This window comes from Antechinus flavipes, chromosome 2 (genome assembly GCF_016432865.1).
Source record: "Antechinus flavipes isolate AdamAnt ecotype Samford, QLD, Australia chromosome 2, AdamAnt_v2, whole genome shotgun sequence".
Classification (NCBI taxonomy): domain Eukaryota; kingdom Metazoa; phylum Chordata; class Mammalia; order Dasyuromorphia; family Dasyuridae; genus Antechinus; species Antechinus flavipes.
In genome coordinates, this window is record NC_067399.1 from 147648295 (window position 1) to 147669428 (window position 21134).

At 37.4% G+C, this 21134-nt stretch overlaps 1 protein-coding gene across 5 annotated transcripts in view; it reads right to left on the minus strand.

The window, feature by feature from the left end:
* KCNIP3 (potassium voltage-gated channel interacting protein 3) overlaps positions 1–21134 on the minus strand; it is a 156566-nt gene that overhangs the window by 14871 nt on the left and 120561 nt on the right. For 4 of the 5 annotated variants that reach the window (XM_051975770.1, XM_051975769.1, XM_051975771.1 and 1 more), the window contains 3 exons: positions 4182–4306; positions 3361–3430; positions 2706–2776 (listed from right to left, as the gene is read on the minus strand). In XM_051975770.1, the coding sequence (XP_051831730.1) occupies positions 2706–2776; positions 3361–3430; positions 4182–4306 (266 nt within the window). The remainder of the gene's footprint in view (positions 1–2705; positions 2777–3360; positions 3431–4181; positions 4307–21134) is intronic. The other variant, XM_051975773.1, reaches the window with a different exon arrangement.

Below are 21134 nucleotides of genomic sequence, written 5' to 3' on the forward strand. Positions count from 1 at the left end.
CTCTATGACAGGAAGGGAGATGGAGGAGTAGAGAGGATTGGCGGGTAGTAGGAGGGATTTAAAATAGATGAAAGGAAAAAATTCTTCCCAATGAGAAACCTATTCTTCCTTTTTATAACTGTGTGACTTGGGACAAGTAACAACTTCTTTGAGCCTCAGTTTCTCAAGCTATTATATGAAAAGGTTTTCTTAGCCCATCTCTACAATCTGCAAGATCATATCTTCCTAGTGGCTAGTTACTGGAATGAGATTTAATACTCTTTGGAGATAGACAGGATGGGGACTATGATGTCACTGGATAGGAAACTCCCAATGAAGGGAAGCTAGGTGTCACAATGGATAGAGGACTGGGCCTAGAGTCAGAGAGACCTGAGTTCAAATGTGCCTCGAAGAGTGTGAACCTGGGCAAGTCACTTAATCCTATTTACCTCAGTTTTCCTCATCTGTAAAAATGATCTGGAGAAGGAAATGGAAAACTATTATAGTATCTTTGCCAAGAGAACCCCAAATCGGGGACACCATTGGAACAACTGAACCACTAGAAAAATGAAGAAGGTCATCAAAGCAGGTCACTGCCATCTATGAAAATTAAGTCTCTGAGATATTCCTCAGGCAATGAAATTAAATGATTTGCCCAGGAGTCACAAAATCAATATGTCTCAGAGGCAGGACTTGAACCCAGATTTTTTGGCTCTGAGGCCAGCCCTCTATACAATAAATCAAGGATCAGCAAACTACAGCTTGACTAAATGCACTACATTCTGTCTGTTTTTATAGGGCTCTGCCAGCTAAGAATGGGTTTTACATTATTTTACATTTACAAACAAAACTATATATATGTAACATTAACATTATTAACTTGGGATATACAGAAACAAGAGCGGGAGGGGATATGAAGATCTGATTCCACTACTCAAAGTTTGCTGACCCCCCTGCATTAAATCACAGAGATTTAAGACAGAGACAGAGAGAGAGAAGCAGAGACAGATGGAGTCAGAGACAGATAGACTGTAGCTATCTATAGAAAGATAACAGTGTACTTTTAAAAGGCTTAGACAGATACTACCCAGAGGCAAGCAGATGGATAAAATCAGTGTTTGTCAACCAACCTATATTGTGTGAAATATTTAGATTCTCTGCCTTAAGCTGCTCTTCCTACCCAGCCTCAGCTCAGGAAGCAAAGATAAAGGAGGAAGTTTTGGAAGGAAGGTGAAACAAGGAAATGGAAGGAAAAAATTTAGGGCTTTTAAAAAAAGTTTATTATTTTAAACAATAAAAACACAGTTTGAGCTTTTTGTAGATGAAGAAGAATTTGCTTCAGATCAGTATAGATGTAGGCATTGATAGGTGGGAGACATGACCTCTATGTATTTCTCAGCCCTATAATGGTCTGATTTAGTATATCCATTGTTATCACTATGGCTGGGCTACCCTTCTCTCCACTAAGATCCAATTAAGTGTCTGGTATACCAAAGGCTTACAAGCTTCTTGAGCTTCTAGTTTCTAGAAAAACATTAGTATTTTTTTAACCAAACATTTGGTTTCTTTGATGCAGGGAGCTCTGAGCGAGAAATTCCCTTCATTATGGAAAATCAGAACTTTCTCTGTAATTTGTCATCTTAGTGAGTTACATGGGCAGAGATTCAGAGAATTACAGTCAAGCAGTATGATTCAAGCCAGGGACAATAAATTCTTCAAATGAAAATTTTAATATAATCAGATAGAAAATTTGTGCCTTTTGAAGTGCAAAAAGATATGATAAAGACTTGGACCTGACTCTGAGGCCAGCTTTATCCAAGTTGTATTGGATTGGCCATGGAAGTCAATAATACATTAATATACAGTTATCCCTTCCACATTGTTAGTGTTAGGTGCCCCTGTGATCTGGAAAATCTGTGTAAAATGTTTTGGTTCTCCCTTCATACCAGAGAAAAAGTCTGAATTATTGTACTATTAAAAAACAAAATGTTGATATTATATAATACCATATATATTTCTATGTTTTTAAATATTTTTTGTGTCTTCTGCTATCCTTCACATGTTATCTATGGCTTCCACAAAACTCCCCCCAAATTCCTATTTAATTTCTTATTCCAACTTATATCAAAATCATGATGGGAAAAGTTGCAATGTGGAAGGGATAACTGTAATGTTTCAGGCTTGCAAAATACATTCTTCACAAAAACCTTGTGAGGTAGTTATTAGGAGGGAGAGTATGAAGGAAACAAGCATTTATTAAGCACCTACTATGTGCTAGGCACTTTAAAGATATTTCATTTGATCCTCACAACCACCCTGGGTGATGAATGCTATTATTATACCTATTTCACAGATGAGGAAACTGAGACTTTGAGGGCTAAAGGTCATGGTCCAGTAGAATGTAAGTTCCTTGAGGGAAGAGGATGTTTACTACTTTTGTCTTTATATCCCTAATCTTTAGTATAGTGCCTGAGATGAAATTCCTTACTTTAAGACTGAGGTATACACTATCCAACTTGCTACCTGGAAGTGACCAACTGTTTTTGAGGACTTTATCTTAGCCACTGGGACTTTAAAGAATATCTCTTGAGGGGAGAGGCAACATAGAATTAGTTGCCTTCTTTTGCAAGAGAAGCGAAGGAAGCCCAGGGGAAAGAAGCAGGACCAGAAATTCCTCTAGAGTTGCTGCCAGGACAAACTAAGGAAAGCAGGAACAAGGGACGTACCTCAAAGTGAATGGCCCCATTCCCATCTGCATCAAAGGCATTGAAGAGGAAATGTGCATATGTGGTAGCATCTGCAGGGACAGACAGAGGAAGAGGGCTGGTGTTGAGTGCCAGGGACCTGCCAAGATGTTTCCCATCCCCATTCCTTACTCCCACCAGGAAAAATTGTGTAGGGCATGCCCAGGGGAAGGGACACTTCACAACCTGGAGCACGATGCCTGATGGCAGAAAGAATTTGGAACCCTCTAGAGAGTAGAGAGCAAGACTCTGGCTTCAGGCACTGTCTTGTATGATACCAGGGTGCTTGAAAACTGACAGCTACAACATTTCTTTCACCTCCATGGATGCCTAAATTGGGAGAGCTACACATGGAGAAGGGAGCTATTAAATGCCACCAGTGACAAATGTGCCAATGGGTCAGCACTGGCCCCCAAATGTGCCCTGGATCTTCAGTCAGCCCTTGCTGCAGATGTCAAGGGAAGGAAAGGATGAGGGGTGAATTTGTCCAGTTGCTTTGCTGCTAACCTTGAGACAATATTAAACTGAAGGATGAATGGCTCTTTAACATCTAGGGCAATGGAAAGGGAGAGGGGCTAATGATGCCAGTCTTCTTTCTTGATTGGGGAAATGAAAGGTTCACACGTGGAAAACTTACCTCCCTGAGGGAAGAACTGGGAGTAGATGAGTTTGAAGGTCTCTTCATCTACCAAGCCAGTGGGACATTCCTGCAGGATGGAGTTATCCTTCTTAGTGACATGGTCCACAGCTCCCACATCCCAAACCCCAAGAAAGTGAGTGGCACTTCTCCATCCTTCATTATCCCAGACCACTCTATCATACCTCACTCTTATATAGGGCATCTCATCATATACCACCTTCTTTTCTCCCCTTTCTTGTTTTCCTTCTATAATAACATCTTAGTCCTCCATGAAATTCATTTCATCCAGCGCTAAGGAAAGAACTGTGGGATAGCAGGTGAAATAATGGTGCTGTGGTTGCTCTCTCCTTTCCAAATAATTCTGTCCTCTCAGTCACCACTAATTCTATAGCTAACAAAAGACTTGAGTCATGAGAAAGGGAAACGGCCCTCCAAACAGTATAAACCCCAATGCAACAATGTTAGAAGTGAGGGAGAAGTGATAGACTTGCAACTTATGGCAGGGAAATGGCCTTCCAAACACCATAAACTCCAATGCAACAATGTTAGAAGTGAGGGAGAAGTGATAGAGTTGCAATTTATGGCAACAGAAACTCAAGGGCTAGTTACAGGACATGCTGAATTCAGTTCTGATGTTCCCTCACTGGGCTGAGACTCTCACTTCGTGCATCCTGAATTAGTCAAACCCATTTTCTTGTCCCAATTCAGACATTACCATAGAGAGAATCCTCCTCAGATCCTTATTTCACCTCTGGAGATTTAGAGATACAGATTATAACGAGCTACTTTATACTCAGTATAACCCAGGAAATACTCACATTCTTGAATCCTCTATACAAAGACTGTAGCTCCTTCTTGGTAAACTTGGTCTGAGCCTGGAGTTGGTCTAACCCCTCAGGCTGGTGGCGAACAGCAGAGAGCTCCAGTTCACTGTCACTACTATCTGGAAGAAGAAAAACAGGCACACAGCTCAGTGAGTGGTGGTGCAGTGTGGGGAAAAAGAGCAATGCACTTGAGAGTTCAAATTTTGCTTTCCCACTTCTGAGCTGTGTGATCTTGAGTGGGCCACAACTTCTGTCACCCTTTGTTTTCTTATAAAATGAGTGAGTTAAAGCACTTAATCTGGGGTCCACACATACATAGATAAATTTTCAGGAATCCATCAACTTGGATGGGAAAAGTAGCCTTTGACTGAAATTTAGCATTTCCTTCTATTATAAATGGTGGTTAAAAAAAAAAAATACTGTTCTGAGCAGGGTTCCACAGGCTTTCACCAGATTGCATGAGGGTCCACAACACAAAAAAGGTTAAGGCTACCTAGGGTAGAAGATCTCTGAGGTTATTCTAGCTTTGTGATTCTACGAAAGGTGGGAAGTAAAGGGAAGTAAAAATACAGAAAGAGGGAAGAACATAAAAGTCCCACCCACCCATTCCAAAGTAATTCATGGGAAACAAGGGTCTTGGATTGAAGTAAGAGAAGAGACCTTTAATCATTCAATTAGAGAACAGTGTTCCATTTCCATGTTCAAGAACTTCATATTTCTATTATCTGTCTATCTTTTATCATTCCATCTCCCCATGTGATTTACTATTTCCAGCCTGACTCTTTATTTTTCCAATAATTTTCATGCCTTGGTACTTTCCAAGACAATCACTTCTACTGTAGAGATATTGTCCTTCCTTCCAAATTTGATTCTTTCATGAAGCAGTCCAATTTTACACTGCTAACTATTTTTAAATGCTTTTCTTTCTTGTCCTATTGTCTTATCAATATTCATATCTTGCCAATCCCATACCTGGATTAGTTCCACCATGCACCACTTCTTTGCTCCTGTTCAGAAACTGTTGAATGGGGCTGGAAAAAGTTATGCAACCATGCTTACTGAATTCACAAAAAATTTGTGATTATCTAATTTCACCTAGGATGTCACTGAAACTTATGTTACTTCTTAATTTTCTATCCCACTTAACACAGCAACTATTACAAATCTATTTTTTTTCCCTCAAGCATACCACAGCATCCCCTTCCCCCATTGTCTGGACTGAGGACCTTATCTCATACTTCACCAAAAAAAAATTTTGAAGTCATTCATTTCTAATTCCTTTTCTCTTTCTCTTCCTCCTCCTGCTCCTCCTCCTCCTCATTTCACATCCTTCTTATATAATACCATTACTTTCTCCTCTATTTTACACCAATCTTTAATTATAGAGATAGCCCTTTGCCTTGCCAAGGCCAACCCTGCTATATATACACCCTCAATCCCATCACTTTGGCAGGTTGCCCTCACTATCATCCTTTCTCTGCCTCCAATCTTCAATCTCTCCCTACCCACTGGTTTTCCCTACTTCTTAAAAACATTCCCCATGTTTTCCTTATCCTTAAAAATCCTCATCTGAGTCTATCATTTCCACAAACTATTGTTCCAAATTTCTCTTCCCTGTCACGAAAGTCCTAGAAAAAGATATCTATACTTCATTTCCTCTTTTCTCACTTTCTTCCAAACCTTCCACAATCTGTGTTCTGACTTCATCATTCAACTGAAAGTGCTCTCTCCAAAGCTAGCATTTATCTCTTAATTGCCAAATCTAATGGTCTTTTCTTAATCCCTATGCTTCTTAATCTCTTTGAAGCATTTGATATTATTGAACACCATTTTCCCTTAATCTTCTCTTCAACTTTTTATGACCATATCTTCTTGTCCTCCTGCTTATGTCACTAATCATTCTTAGTCCTGTTGCTAAATCTTCATCCATGATATACCCTCTAACTTGAGGTGTCTACCAACCTCTATTTTGGGTCTGCTTCTCTTTCCTTTCTATACTTTTTTTACTTTGTTATCTCATCAACTTCCATAGGTTCTATTATCATCTCCATTTAGTAATGATTCCCAGATTTAGATAATAAGCCCACATTTCTCTTCCTGAGTTTGTCTTTTATCATAAACTGAGGACAGCAGATTTCAGAAAAATCGAAAAAGACTTACATGAACTGGTACTAAGTGAAGTGAACAGAACCAGTTGAACATTTTACATAGTAACAGCAACATTTTGTAATGATCCATTTTGAAACACTTAGCTCTCCTCAGCAATTTCAATATGATGGTTTAAGCCAGTTCCAAAAGACTCATAATAGAAAATACTATTCAAATCCAGAGAAAGAACTATGGAGCCTGAATACAAACCAAAGCATACTTTTTTCTTTTTTTGTTTCTTCTTTCTCATTGTTTCCCCATCTTTTCTGATTCTTCATTCACAACATGACTAATGTGGAAATATGTTTAATACAATTGTAGATATATATCCTATATCAGATTGCTTTGCTGTTGGGGGGATGGTGGTGAAAAAATTTGGAACTTGAAATCCTATAAAAATGAATGTTGTAATTTGTAGAACTAGTACAAATATGCAGCTACACAAACATTAGAAATAAATTCCCCAAACCTCTACTTATTGAAATGGGACACATAATATTTTAATACACTTTCTCCATTACCCAGCAGAAGAGAGATAGGTGAGTGTTCCCCAAAGATGTGAGTAGCATAATTAGTCTTATTGCTGTAACATTTTAAATTGCTATTAAAATAATTGCAATGGGGAAAATAAAATAGCTTTGATCTTAAAATATAAAAAAGTGAATGTTGAAAACTATCTTTACATGTAATTGGAAAAAATTAAATACTATTAAATGAAGGAGGGAAATAAACTATCTATAGGACACTTCAGATGGGATATCCTAGAAACATCTCAACCTCAACAAGTTAAAAAAGAAACAAACAACTCAACTTTCTCCTCTAAACCTTCCCTTGAGAGAACTTTTAAATTTCTATTTAATAAAGCACTCCATCCTCTCAGTCACCCAATCTTACAAATTCAGAAAAATTCCTAAAGTAGCCCAATCATGTCACCATCTGACATGTTAAACTCTACTTGCTTTCTGTTACTTCTATAACCAAATATATATTTCTTTGGCATGGAAAGCTCTTTATGGTATGTGAGTCTCCTCAAACCTTTGAAGATTCTTACACATTACTCTCTTTTCTACAGTACAATAACACTGGAGTCCTTGCTGTTTCTCACATATGAAATTTCATTTTCCATCTGTCTGTCTTTATACTGGCCTTACTTCTCCATACCTCTCCTTCCTCACCTCTGCCTCTTTGAATCCCTCTCTTCCCTCAAGACTCAGCTCAAATTCTACCTTCTGCAGCAGGCAGATCCTTTTAGATACCAATGATTTCTCCTCTAAGGTTACTGGATACCTGAGCTGGAGAAAGAGATGGCAAAGCACTTTAATATCATTGCCAAGAAAACCCCAAATGAGGTCCCAGAGAATCAGATGTAACTCATATGATTCAACAACAATAATTTTGTATATATTTTATCTATGTACACATGCATATATAGTATATAGGTACATATATAATATGTAATATGTGTCTATATATAATACATATACACATATATACACCCATACATATGTACATATATGCATACAGAAATATATACTGAATATAAACTCCCTGAACAGATTTTTTTTCCAATTTAATTCTTTTTGATGAAAAAAAATGGAATTTATTTCTCCCGCCTATCCCCACCTAGAAAAAAGAAAAATTAAGCCCCTATGATAAAATTCTATTTCTGCATAGTCCAACAAAATAAGTTCTAGCCTTGGTCATGTACAAAATAAATGTCTCATTCTTCATTTTTAATCCATCAACTCTCTGTCAGATGGTGAGTAGTAGCATGAGTCCTCTGGAATTTTGGTTATTTATTAATCAGAGTTCTTAAGTATTTCAAAATTTTAAGTCTTTACAATGTTGTTATTGTATAAATTGTTTTCCTGGTTCTGCTCACTGCACTCTACATCAGTTCATACAAGTTTTCCCAAGTTTCATTGAAACCGTCCCTTTCATCATTTCTTACAGCACAATAGCATTTTGTTACATTCACACACCATAATTTGTTCAATAATTCCCCAAGTAATGGGTACCCCTTTTGATTCCTAGTTTTTTGACACTACATATAAATATATAAAACACACAAAAATATATACAAATAAATTTTTGTGCCTGTTGTTTCTTTTTTGCTTTCTTTGATATCTTTGGAAGTCTAGATCTAGTAGTAATATGGGTAGGTATGTCTATGGGTAGACATAATTCAGGAAATCTGGGGGTGTAGTTCCAAACTGCTTTCCAAAATAGCTGGACAAATCCATAGTTTCACTCTTATAATGTTTTAATGTACCTGTTTTCCTCTACCTAGCAGAAACTGTTTTAATTTTTCTTTGTATCCCCAAGTACTTAACACAGTGCCTGACAAATAGTAAATTTTTAATATCCTGTTGAAACAACAAGATAGCAGCAAGAGTGATCTGTAAGGGTTGGACTGGAGGTGAGGATGAGGAGGGAAAGAGAGAAAACAGGTCATTAGTACTAGAGAGGGCAGCAACATTGCCATGGTCATTGATAGAACAAATGAGGGGAAAGAAGTACACTGTTCTTTGAATAACCTCTAAGACAAAGAGGTCGGATTGCCTTTCAATAGGAGATGGGCCAATACAGTTGGAGTATATAGAAACATGACTTTGTCTTTCTGAATAATAACAGAGGCCCTAAATCAGCAACAATACCACGATCAACAAACAAACTAGATGGATCATCAATCACCAAATATTTGTTGAGCTCCTCCCTGAGTAAGGACAAATATTTACTGAGCATGACACAAGGTGTTCACACAGTGATGCTAATGAGGATAGAGAAGTAGTCCATTTCCTTAAAGATCTTAGAAAGGACAAGACTAATATACCTGACTGCAATAGCAGATACCTTCTGAATGTCACACACCTCTCTGCACCAAAGTGTATTTTGAAGTGTGTGAGAAGTATCCACCTGCAGTGAAAGAGATGAGGGATAAAGTAGCTTTGGAGTTGATGGTGTGAATGAAACTGAAGTAATACAACCAGAAAAGACAACAAAAATAAGGTCAGATTTTAAAACTGACAAAGATGGAATTGATTTAGCAGAGAAGGAATCAGAGACTGATGCAATCTCAAGAAACAGTTCACAAAAAAAGTTGGGGACTATAAAGGGGAAATTGCCTTTAGATCTAAAAGCAGAGAGGGGATCAGTTTGTGTTTGCTTCTCCCACTGCCATAGCTGGGCAGCTGAGCCTGACATGTGGAGATTAAGGATGATAGTCCCTCTGGTAGGTTATTGTTGTTGAACTGTTAGGGTTTTCTAGACAAAGATTATGAAATGGTTTGTCATTTCCTTGTCCAGCTCATTCTACAGAGAAGGAAACAGGGTTAAGTGGTTTGCCCAGGGCCACACAACTATTAAGCGTTTAAAGTCACATTTGAACTCAGGTTTTCCTGCCTTCTGGCTCATCACTCTATTCACTATATCAGCTTGGTATCCCAATAGATTATAGATGAGATATTAAAATTCTATCCTGATGAGTATGTGAATGGAAAGGGAGCTGGAAGGTAGTCATACTCTTTCCCTATCTCCCATTTCCTTGAAGGTGGGTCACCCATAATCTTGATTCTTCAGAAATTATATGTAGTGTTCTAAGGTCACAATCATATCGAGTGTTTCCTGTGGTGACCTATGTGCAAGAAGGAGCATGTCAGCTATCTTCCTGAGGGAAGAGGAATAAGAGGAGTAAACTGAGAAGAAATGATCAAAGCATATAATTAAAAACTGCAGAGAATGAGAAGGCCTTATCATATTTTGTTCCCAAAAGAATGGAAGTACCTGAGAGCAGGAATTATTTCATTTCTGTCTTTGTATCCTCAGAGCCTAGCATAGTACCTAATACTTAATAAAATGCCTATTGATGTTGTTGAGCCATTTCAGACTCTTCATGACTCCATTTGGGGTTTTCTTGGCAAAGATACTGGAGTGGTTCCTCATTTCCTTCCCCGGCTAATTTTGCACATAAGGAAACGGAGGCAATCAAGGTTAAATTACTTGCCCAGGGTCACACACCTAGGTGTCTGAGGAGAGATTTGAACTCAGGAAGATAAATAAATAATTCCAAGCCCAGTGCTCTGTGCTGCCCACGCTGCCCAGCCTACTGATGGAGACTTATAATGTCTCCATTGTTAGTTCTCAGAGAGACAGTGTCTTTTTTATGTATATAATAACTTTTTATTGACAGAATCCATGCCAGGGTAATTTTTTTTTTTACAACATTATCCCTTGCACTCCTTTCTGTTCCGATTTTTCCCCTCCCTCCCCTAGATGGCAAGCAGTCCTATATATGTTAAATATGTTGCAATATATCCTAGGTACAATATATGTTTGCAGAACTGAACAGTTCTCTTGTTGCACAGGAAGAATTGGATTCAGAAGGTAAAAATAACCCAGGAAGAAAAACAAAAAATGCAAATAGTTTACATTCATTTCCCAGTGTTCTTTCTTTGGGTGTAGCTGCTTCTGTCCATCATTTATCCATTGAAACTGAGTTAGGTCTCTTTGAGACAGAGTGTCTTCTATACCTTTCTGGCCCATCTCCTCTTGAAAGGCAGTCTAACCCTGTGTTCTAGAGGCTATTCAGAAAGTAGTGCCTTCTTTTCCTTTCTTTGTTCTATCACTCACGATGGCCCTGCTGCTTTTCTCCAGAAAAAGTTCCCCATTTCATTTCCCTCCCCCAGGGAATATACACATCGGGGATATCAATGAATATTAAAGTAGGCTGACCTTGATATGTTGCTGAGCTAATCACCCAGTACCTCATTCAAGATTTTTTTAACCAGCAGTATTCTGAAGGGCAGAATATACTTGCAAAGACCTTGCCTAGTTCAGTGACATACTGGTGTGGCAGAAGACTTGGAGTTAAAGAGATCTGGGTTCAAATCATAGCTTGACACTACCTATGTGACTACAGCCAAGTCACTGTGCCTGAGCTTCAGTTTCAATTTATGTGATAGTGGAATAACACAATTTATAACCACAAGGGGTTTTTGTAGGCAAAGGGCTTTAGTAACCATAAAGCATTATCTAGATGTGCTATTGTTGTTATTCCTGAATTTTAAAATATGGGACTGGGATTCTTTCTTGTGGCCACTCCCTCCTTAGGGGGCTATGTTAGGACCCAATAACCAGCACAAATTACATACAGTCTTTCTCTCTCTCTCTCTCCCCCTCTTTCTCTTTGTCCCTTCTTCCCTTCTTCTCTGTTTCTCTCTGTCTCTCTAAATATCTTTCTCAATCTCTCTCTTTCACTCTTTCCCTTCCTCCCACTCTCTCCCCCATCTTCTCTCTGTGTTTCTCTGTCTTTTCCTCTTTCTTTCTTTCTCTTCTCCCTCTCTCTCTTCCTTCTTTGTTACTTTTTTCCTCTTTCTCCCTAACTCTAGACTTCCCTCATTAGATTGTTATGTCTCTTCTCAGGGAGTCAAGTTGTATCTAATCACATTTAATTCTTAGAATCAAAATATGTAATATATTTTCATTCAGAATTTAACAAGCACCAAATAAAATGAGCATTTCCATATGCCAAATAGAACCAAAAAAAAAAAGAAAATTGTATATAAAACAGTGAATCTCTATTATACATAGCTTGCTTTTCCTTGAAGATATAATAAATTCAACATATAACTATTGACTCTGTTCTGCATATTTGTGTTTCACTCTCATCTTCCTTTTGTTCCTTTCTATACATAAAAATGCTTCAATGGATCCTCTTTTCCTTTTCTTTTGTCTATTTCCCCTTCTCCCACCCACAAATTGCCAAAATTGTTTATTTCTTTTTTTTAAATTAATCTATCACTCTTACTACTCTTCTTTTTCCATTGAGCAACATAACATAAACCAAAAAAACTCTTCAGTACATTCACACATAGTCCACTCAAAACAAATCTTGACAATGGCCATGTTGGAAAATGCACATATACTCATTCTCACATAAGGCCCCTATATTCACACTCAATTGGGCTGTGGATCACATATGCACAGTCACTATAACAAACCTCTATGGCTCCAAACTCCCGATCATATTCTCATACTCTCTCCCTCATGGACCATTTTCCAGAATGACTTCCCCTACTCTAACAAGCTTAGAAACCATTTCCCCAGAACTACAATTCACTTGATTCTCGTACCCATTCGCATGACGTTTTGAATGCCCATGTATGACTTAATGCTACCTTAGTCCAGGGAATTATCTACACATGAACATTTTCATGAGTATGGCCTAATTTGGGCACACAACTGTTCTCCTCACATGCTGGCTACTATCCCTAGCTCTTATGCTAAGCACATAGTAGGTGCTTAATAAATGCTTGTTGATCAACTAAATGATATCAACAGGAATTATAGCATTGTAAGGGAGGAAAGAACACTTGGAGTCTAAAAATTGGAGTTGAAGACCACACTAGTTGTTTGAGGTTGACCAGGTGTGATACAACAACTATATCTCCCCCAACATATCAGACAAAATCTTCCCTAAAGAGCAACAAATCTGGGACTTTATTGGCTATGAGACAATGAGGTGAGACTCAAACTGTCCCTTTCTTGACATGGCTCCCTGCCTCCACTAAGGACATAAACTTAGGTGGAATCAGCACCCTTCAGATTTGGAGAATGTCTCCAAAGCTTAGGTGGCACTACACCTGCTTTATTGACTAGATATAGAGACAATGAGGGGAAGTCTCTACCAAAGTGAAGTACTACTCTATCTTTATTGGATATCTTTTTTTAATTAAAGTTTTTTTTTATTTTCAAAACATATGCACAGATAATTTTTCAGCATTGACCCTTACAAAACCTTGTGTTCCAAATTTTTCCCTCCTTCCCCCCACTCCCTCCCCTAGATGGCAAGTCGTCCAATATATGTTAATCATATTAAAATATTTGTTAAATCCAATATGTGTATACATATTTATACAATTATCTTGCTGCACAAGAAAAATCAGATCAAAAAGGAAAAAATGAGAAAGAAGACGAAATATAAGCAAACAACAATAAAAGAGAGTGAAAATGCTATGTTCTATACTCAGTTCTTCTCTCTGGGTGTAGATAACTTTCTTCATCACAAGATCATTGGAACTGTCCTCAATCATCTCATTGCTGGAGATAGCCATGTCCATCAGAATTGATCATCATATAATCTTGTTGTTGCCGAATATAATGTTCTCCTGGTTCTGTTCATTTCACTTAGCATCAGTTGATATAAGTCTCTCCAGACCTCTCTGAAATCATCCTGCTAGTCATTTCTTATAGAACAACAATATTCCATAACATTCATAGGGTATCCTTTCTATTGTAGAATGAAATGAACTTTTTGTTAACTGCTCAGTGACATACAAGTACATCATATAGTTCCATTTTGAAGTTATTCTGTTGTTTCAATCATATCTGACTCTTTATGACCCATTTGGAATTTTCTTGGAGTCATTTGCCATTTCCTTCTCCAGCTCCTCCAGATAAGGAAACTGAGGCAAACAGAGCTAAATGACTTACCCAGGGTCACACAGCTAGGAGTGTCTGAGGTCACATTTGAACTTGGGTCTCTGCCTCTAGGTCCAGAACTCTACACACCTAGCTGCCACCATTTAGGCCCAACAACAAAATTAAACAAATTAGGCTTGACTCAGATTTGCTCTCAACACCAAGTCAATTCTTCTGAGTCATAGACTCTTGGGACTCTAAAACCATAGATTTAGAACTAGAAGGAACCTCATTTTACAGACAAGAAAACAGGTCCACAGAGATAGTGATTTTGCCCAAAGTCATAAAACTAGTAAATGTCGAAGGTAGGATTTGAACCCAATTCTTCCTGATTCTAAGTCTAGCTCTCCCTATTTGTAAAATGACAGATTTGGACTAAATGATTTCTAAGATCCCTTTCCACTCTGATGTGCTGAAATTCTTAGTGACAGATCTAAGATTGAAAACCAGTTTTTCTTTTTTTCTTTTTTTTTTATAATTTTTATTTAATAATTACTTTATATTGACAGAATCCATGCCAGGGTAATTTTTTTTTTACAACATTATCCTTTGCACTCGTTTCTGTTCCAATTTTTTCCCCTCCCCTAGATGGCAAGCAGTCCTTTATATGTTGGATATGTTGCAGTATATCCTAGATACAATATATGTTTGCAGAACCGAACAGTTCTCTTGTTGCACAGGGAGAATTGGATTCAGAAGTAATAAATAACCCGGGAAGAAAAACAAAAATGCAGATAGTTCACATTCGTTTCCCAGTGTTCTTTCTTTGGGTGTAGCTGCTTTTGTCAGTCATTTATCAATTGAAACTCAGGTCTCTTTGTCAAAGAAATCCACTTCCATCAAAATATGTCCTCATACAATATCGTTGTCGAAATGTATAATGATCTCCTGGTTCTGCTCATTTCACTTAGCATCAGTTCATGTAAGTCTCGCCAGTCCTCTCTGTATTCATCCTGCTGGTCATTTCTTACAGAACAATAATATTCTATAACATTCATATACCACAATTTACCCAGCCATTCTCCAATTGATGGGCATCCATTCATTTTCCAGTTTCTAGCCACTACAAATAGGGCTGCTACAAACATTTTGGCACATACAGGTCCCTTTCCCTTCTTTAGTATTTCTTTGGGATATAAGCCCAATAGAAACACTGCTGGATCAAAGGGTATGCACAATTTGATAATTTTTTGGGCATAATTCCAGATTGCTCTCCAGAATGGTTGGATTTGTTCACAACTCCACCAACAATGCATTAGTGTCCCAGTTTTCCCGCATCCCCTCCAACATTCATCCTTAATTTTTCCTGTCATCTTAGCCAATCTGACAGGTGTGTAGTGGTATCTCAGAGTTGTCTTAATTTGCATTTCTCTGATCAATAATGATTTGGAACACTCTTTCATATGAGTGGTAATAGTTTCAATTTCATCCTCTGAAAATTGTCTGTTCATATCCTTTGACCATTTATCAATTGGAGAATGGCTTGATTTCTTATAAATTTGAGTCAGTTCTCTATATATTTTGGAAATGAGGCCTTTATCAGAACCTTTAAATGTGAAGATGTTTTCCCAGTTTGTTGCTTCCCTTCTAATCTTGTTTGCATTAGTTTTGTTTGTACAAAGGCTTTTTAATTTGATGTAATCAAAATTTTCTATTTTGTGATCAGGAATGGTGTCTAGTTCATCTTTGGTCACAAATTTCTTTCTCCTCCACAAGTCTGAGAGATAAACTATTCTATGTTCCTCTAATTTATTTATAATCTCGTTCTTTATGCCTAGGTCATGGACCCATTTTGATCTTATCTTGGTATATGGTGTTGTGTGGGTCCATGCCTAATTTCTGCCATACTAATTTCCAATTATTCCAGCAGTTTTTATCAAATCATGAATTCTTTTCCCAGAAGTTAGGGGCTTTGGGTTTGTCAAACACTAGATTGCTATAGTTGACTATTCTGTCTTGTGAACCTAACCTTTTCCACTGATCCACTAATCTATTTCTTAGCCAATACCAAATGGTTTTGGTGACTGCTGCTTTATAATATAATTTTAGATCAGGTACAGCTAGGCCACCTTCATTTGATTTTTTTTTCATTAATTCCCTTGAGATTCTCGACTTTTTATTGTTCCATATGAATTTTGTTGTTATTTTTCTAGATCATTAAAATATTTTCTTGGAAGTCTGATTGGTATAGCACTAAATAAATAGATTAGTTTAGGGAGTATTGTCATCTTTATTATGTTTGCTTGGCCGATCCAAGAGCACTTAATATTTTTCCAATTATTTAAGTCTGACTTTATTTGTGTGGAGACTTTTTTATAATTTTGCTCATATAATTCCTGACTTTCCTTTGGTAGATAGATTCCCAAATATTTTATGGTATCAACAGTTATTCTGAATGGAATTTCTCTTTGTACCTCTTGCTGTTGGGTTTTGTTGGTGATGTATAAAAATGCTGAGGATTTATGGGGATTTATTTTGTAGCCAGCTACTTTGCTAAAATTATGAATTATTTCTAATAGCTTTTTAGTAGAATCTCTGGGGTTCTCTAGGTATACCATCATATCATCTGCAAAGAGTGATAGTTTGGGAAAACCAGTTTTTCTAAAGAAACTCATGTTCTACATGTCCTGAAGGAATTCCTGTATATTTCTTTCTTATGAGAAATATGTTGATTCTGTTAGATCTGCAGACTTAGGGAAATTGGGTCCTACTGGTGTGCTCAAAAGTGGAGTATCTGTGGTGTAAGGAATTGGGAATTGCTGCCAGCTGCTGGAAGACAATCAAATCACAAGAATTACTTAAGTGTTTACCATGTCCCATGTATGGTGCTAAGAACTGGAAATGCAAGGAAAGGCATCTCTGTACTCCAGGAGTTTATATTCTAATGGAGAAGACAACATGTGTGAATGTGTACATACATATTTTATGTGTGTTTATATATAGATATGCATATGCATATACTTCAAAAGTAGATATTCTAGCAGCTGGATTGACTAAGAAATGCCTTCTAAAGAATTGAGCTGAGTCTCGAAGGCACTCATGGATTCTAAGAAGCAGAGTAAGGAGGGAGAGCATTCCAAGATTGAGGGACAGCCAAGAACCCTAAGGTTCTGTTCTAGCTCAGACATGTGAGTTGCTGGGGGGGGGGGGATGGATGGCAAGATCTGAACCTTCTTTGGAGATAAGTCATGGACTAAATCAGATTCTTTCCAAGAATGGGAAGTGCTCTAATGTATCTCTCATAATTGTTTTGTAACTACTTGTGTACATATTTTGTACGTAGTTTCTTGAAGGCAGAGACCATCTCCTTTTTATCTTTGGATTTTCAATGTCTGCTACAGAAAAGATACTTATTGAAGAAGGTGTTTATTGAATTGATTTGAATTTATCAGTAAAGTCTAGAAAGTCAGCACCTCTATCTTGGGGTCAGAGGTTTATCTTAAAAATCTTGAACATTTTCTGCTTTCTCTCCCTGACAAGTCATTAAAGAAATTTCCCTGCAATCCCAGCCTCCCAGAAGATCATTTAAAAATTTTGTCTTTGTTTTTGAAGCCTACAATTGACTTGGAGAAAAGCATTTTCGAAAACAGAATGAAAGTCTATCCCTTTCGCTTTCTCTAAGCAGATACTTGTCATTATTTAATTAATAAACTTGTCTTTTTCAGATTTTTGTCAAAAATTCAGAGAACAGAATTTTTCTTCCACATGCATTACTTGGTTCTTTTTTGCTTCTATCACTTTCTACTTTATTTCCTTATGTATTCTATTGACTCTTCTCAAAACTGCATTCCAGTAAAATAAAAATCACTTGAGGTCAAGAGCCTGTTTTATTTCTTCTTTGAAAAGGTAAGTCCTTCATAAGTGTTCTTAGCAAGGTTAGTAAGGAGACAAGTTTTCAAGTTTTTTATCTTCTTGCCAAGACCTTTTTTCTTGCTCTTATTCTGTCTCTTGAATCATGGAATTTATAAGATCACAGAATCTCAGAGATGGGTTTGCTTTATCCAATCCATACCTAAGCAAGAATTTCCTCTACTACAACCCCAACAAGTGTTGCAAGTTAAACATTCTTGGCTTAAGGAGCTCCATGGAATAGGTATCAATTACTTGAAGAGAAGAGGCCATTTCACTTGAGGAGAGCTCTTAACTTAGTTGTCCTGACATGAATCCTAAATAGACCTGTATGCAACGTGAACCCAAAACCACTAGTTCTATCCTCTGAGACCAAGTGGAACAAGTGTAATAATGCCTCTTTCATCTAATAGCCTTTCAAATATTCAAGGACCCCTAAGATTTTTTTGTGTCCTTTTGAGTCTTTCCTTCTTAAAACTAAATATGCCCAATTCTTTCAAATTATCCTTATAGAGTACTGTGACATTAAAAACTATATCATATGTGTAGTTTTTACATATATGATTTCATATATTTTACAAATATGTTTCTTGCAAACTGCAAATTGGCACAAAAAAGGGCAATGATGATGAGGAAAATGATGAAGTTGCTTCTCATGCATTTCCTCACATTTTCTTCATCACCAGCTCTCAGGAGGCTCATGTTTTCTGGTTTCATTTGTCACTGGAAGACAAGCTTCCAGGCAATGTAGTCACACTAAGGCTTAAGGACAGAAAAGCAGGATATTATATTGGAAAGATTATTATTATTAGTCATAGTATTACTGGAAAGATTATTATAATTAATAATCAGAGCTAGTGGCTAACATTTGCATAGCACTTACTATATGCTAGATGCTGACCAAAGATCTTTGTAGTTATATAATTTGATATTCAAAATGACGTGGGAGGTAGATTCTATCCTTATTCCTATTTTATGAGGAAACTGAGGCAGATAAGGTTAAGTGATTTGCTTGGAATCACATAGTTATCAAGTATTTGAGGTAGATTTGAATTCAGAGCAGGCTAGATGCTCTATTTACTGCATTGTCTCAGGATTTGCTACCTGTAAGATCATAAACAAAACTTGTTTCCTTATTGGCCAACAATAGTTCCCAGGCCGAGACCCACTAGGCCATTGTTTGGATTCTGATTCAGAGTGCTGTAAATAGCCATTTCTTTCTTTGGACCCCAAACCCAGAGGATCTTCCTCTCCCAGACCAATTTTTTTTTGGCTAGGTAAAACAGACCATTTTCTGCTTCTTGTCTTACCTAGCCTTAATCACCGAATGGGCATTGCCTTAGTCAAACTGAAACCTGGGAAACATCTTAGCTTAAAAAGGTCAGTCTCCCACTGCATCCAGGGCCATCTCCAGTCATCCTGACCTATATCTTGCCATTGGACCCAGATAGCTTTGGAGGGAAAGTGAGGCTATTGACTTTGCACAGCCCTCCCTCACTTAAATCCAATTCATTTGTGTATCATAGCATCGCCTTCCTGATGTCATGATCCTCTTCAATAATGAAGGACGAACAATAACAACAAAAACAAAATAGGAATGTAAAGATAATATTCCTACTCAACTGGGAGGAAAGTGATTTGTCAACTTCAATGGGCTAGAGAAATTGGGCTATTCCTTTACTTGTCAGATAATTTAGTAAGCTGGCTCACACTACCTAAGCAGCCTTACCAGACAAAATCAGTTTCTGGGGATAGGATAGATACAATATTGGGACCATACAAGGAGACACCTTCCTGTTATAGTCAGTCTTATGACTTTCTAGCTCGGACTGTAATAGGAGAAAGTTAAAAGTTGATGAAATCCATCCTTTTATGGGTTGAATGGGGAAAGAGAGAGCATAGAGCAATAGATACATTCCAACCTCAACCCTAGAGGGATCACCTCCAGGCAAAGAGTAACAGCTACGATCTAATCCCTTAAAGAAGAAAGATCTAATCCCTGGAGAGAGAGTCAATTAAGCCTCTAATTATGTACTTGTTCCTTTGGCAGAGGGATTTACTCGAAGAGGAAATAGCTTCTGAATCCTCCAATTCCCCTGACTTCTAGTCAAGTTTGAAGTGGTCACACTCCCAGAAAGAACTGAAGCTCAATTTAGCTCAAATCAGTTCAGATCATCCCAGACATCCTCATTCTGAGAATATACATTTTAGGGATCAGAAATAAAAGGTTTAGTGTATAGAATACTGGACCTGGAGACCAGAAGACTTGAGTTGAAATCCTGCCTGAGATACTTACTAGCAATGTGACCCTGAATGAGTCACTTAACCACTATCTGCCTCGGTTTCCTTATCTGTAAAATGGGGATAATAATAGCAATCATCTTCTGGTGTTTCTATGAGGAGAAAATGATATGTGTAAAGTGTATTGCAAATCTTAAAGTGCTATATAAATACTAGATATTCCCCCACAGAAGGTATTCCAAACCTTTTTCTTCCCTCTTGAAACTCCCCTACATCTTCTCCACCTCATTCCCTCTCAATTAAAGATTTTACTTTTTATTTTAAATGAAAAAATGGAGGCCATTTGATGTGAACTTTCTCCTTTTCACATCAAAATTCTTTGATCTCCATCTCTTTGCAACTTGTAGCCATTAATAGTATTTCTACCTACTGAAACCAAGACAGTAAATCTTCTCTCAGATAACTTCAGATACCTGAAGATAAATATCATATTTTCCCTGAATCTTTCCTTCCCCAGATTAAACAATCCCAATTCCTGAAATGGCATTGTCTCTAGGACTCTTCACCATTCGGATTGCTTTCCACTGATCTTTGTGCCCTGGGGCAGATGCTCTATTTGTAAACAGTTTTCTGTCCTAGCTCTCTTCTCAGAGCAAGGATATGTTCTATGTATCCCCTTCTTCAAAAACTTGATAGCTTTGAGCAAGATTGAGTACAGAATAAATGTCTTAAAATGGCTAAGCATTCAGTTAAATTCAATTCAACAGGCAAATAATTGTGATAGATGCCAACATAAACACAAAATACAATATAGTCTGTGCTCTTAAGGGGCTGACAAGCTATAATATATATGCAGGTATATTGAATTTCATTTTTCTAATAGACTCCATTATCAACTTAGAAAGATGACACCATGGAAGGAAGGAGGCAAGAAATATTTCAGTTGTCTATATTAAAAATCTTTTGACAAAGAAGAACCAAGGTAAGACAAAGGTAGATCCAGTGATATTGTTATTGTTCAGTTATTTCACTAGTATCCAAATTTTTGTGACCCTAATTGGGTTTTTTTTTTTTTTGGCAAAGATACTGGACTGTTTTGTTATTTCCTTCTCCAATTCATTTTGCAGATGAGGAAACTGAGGCAGACAGGGTTAAATAATTTGTCCAGGGTCACACAGCTAATAAATGTCTGAAAACATATTTGAACTCAGGAACATGAATCTTCCTGAC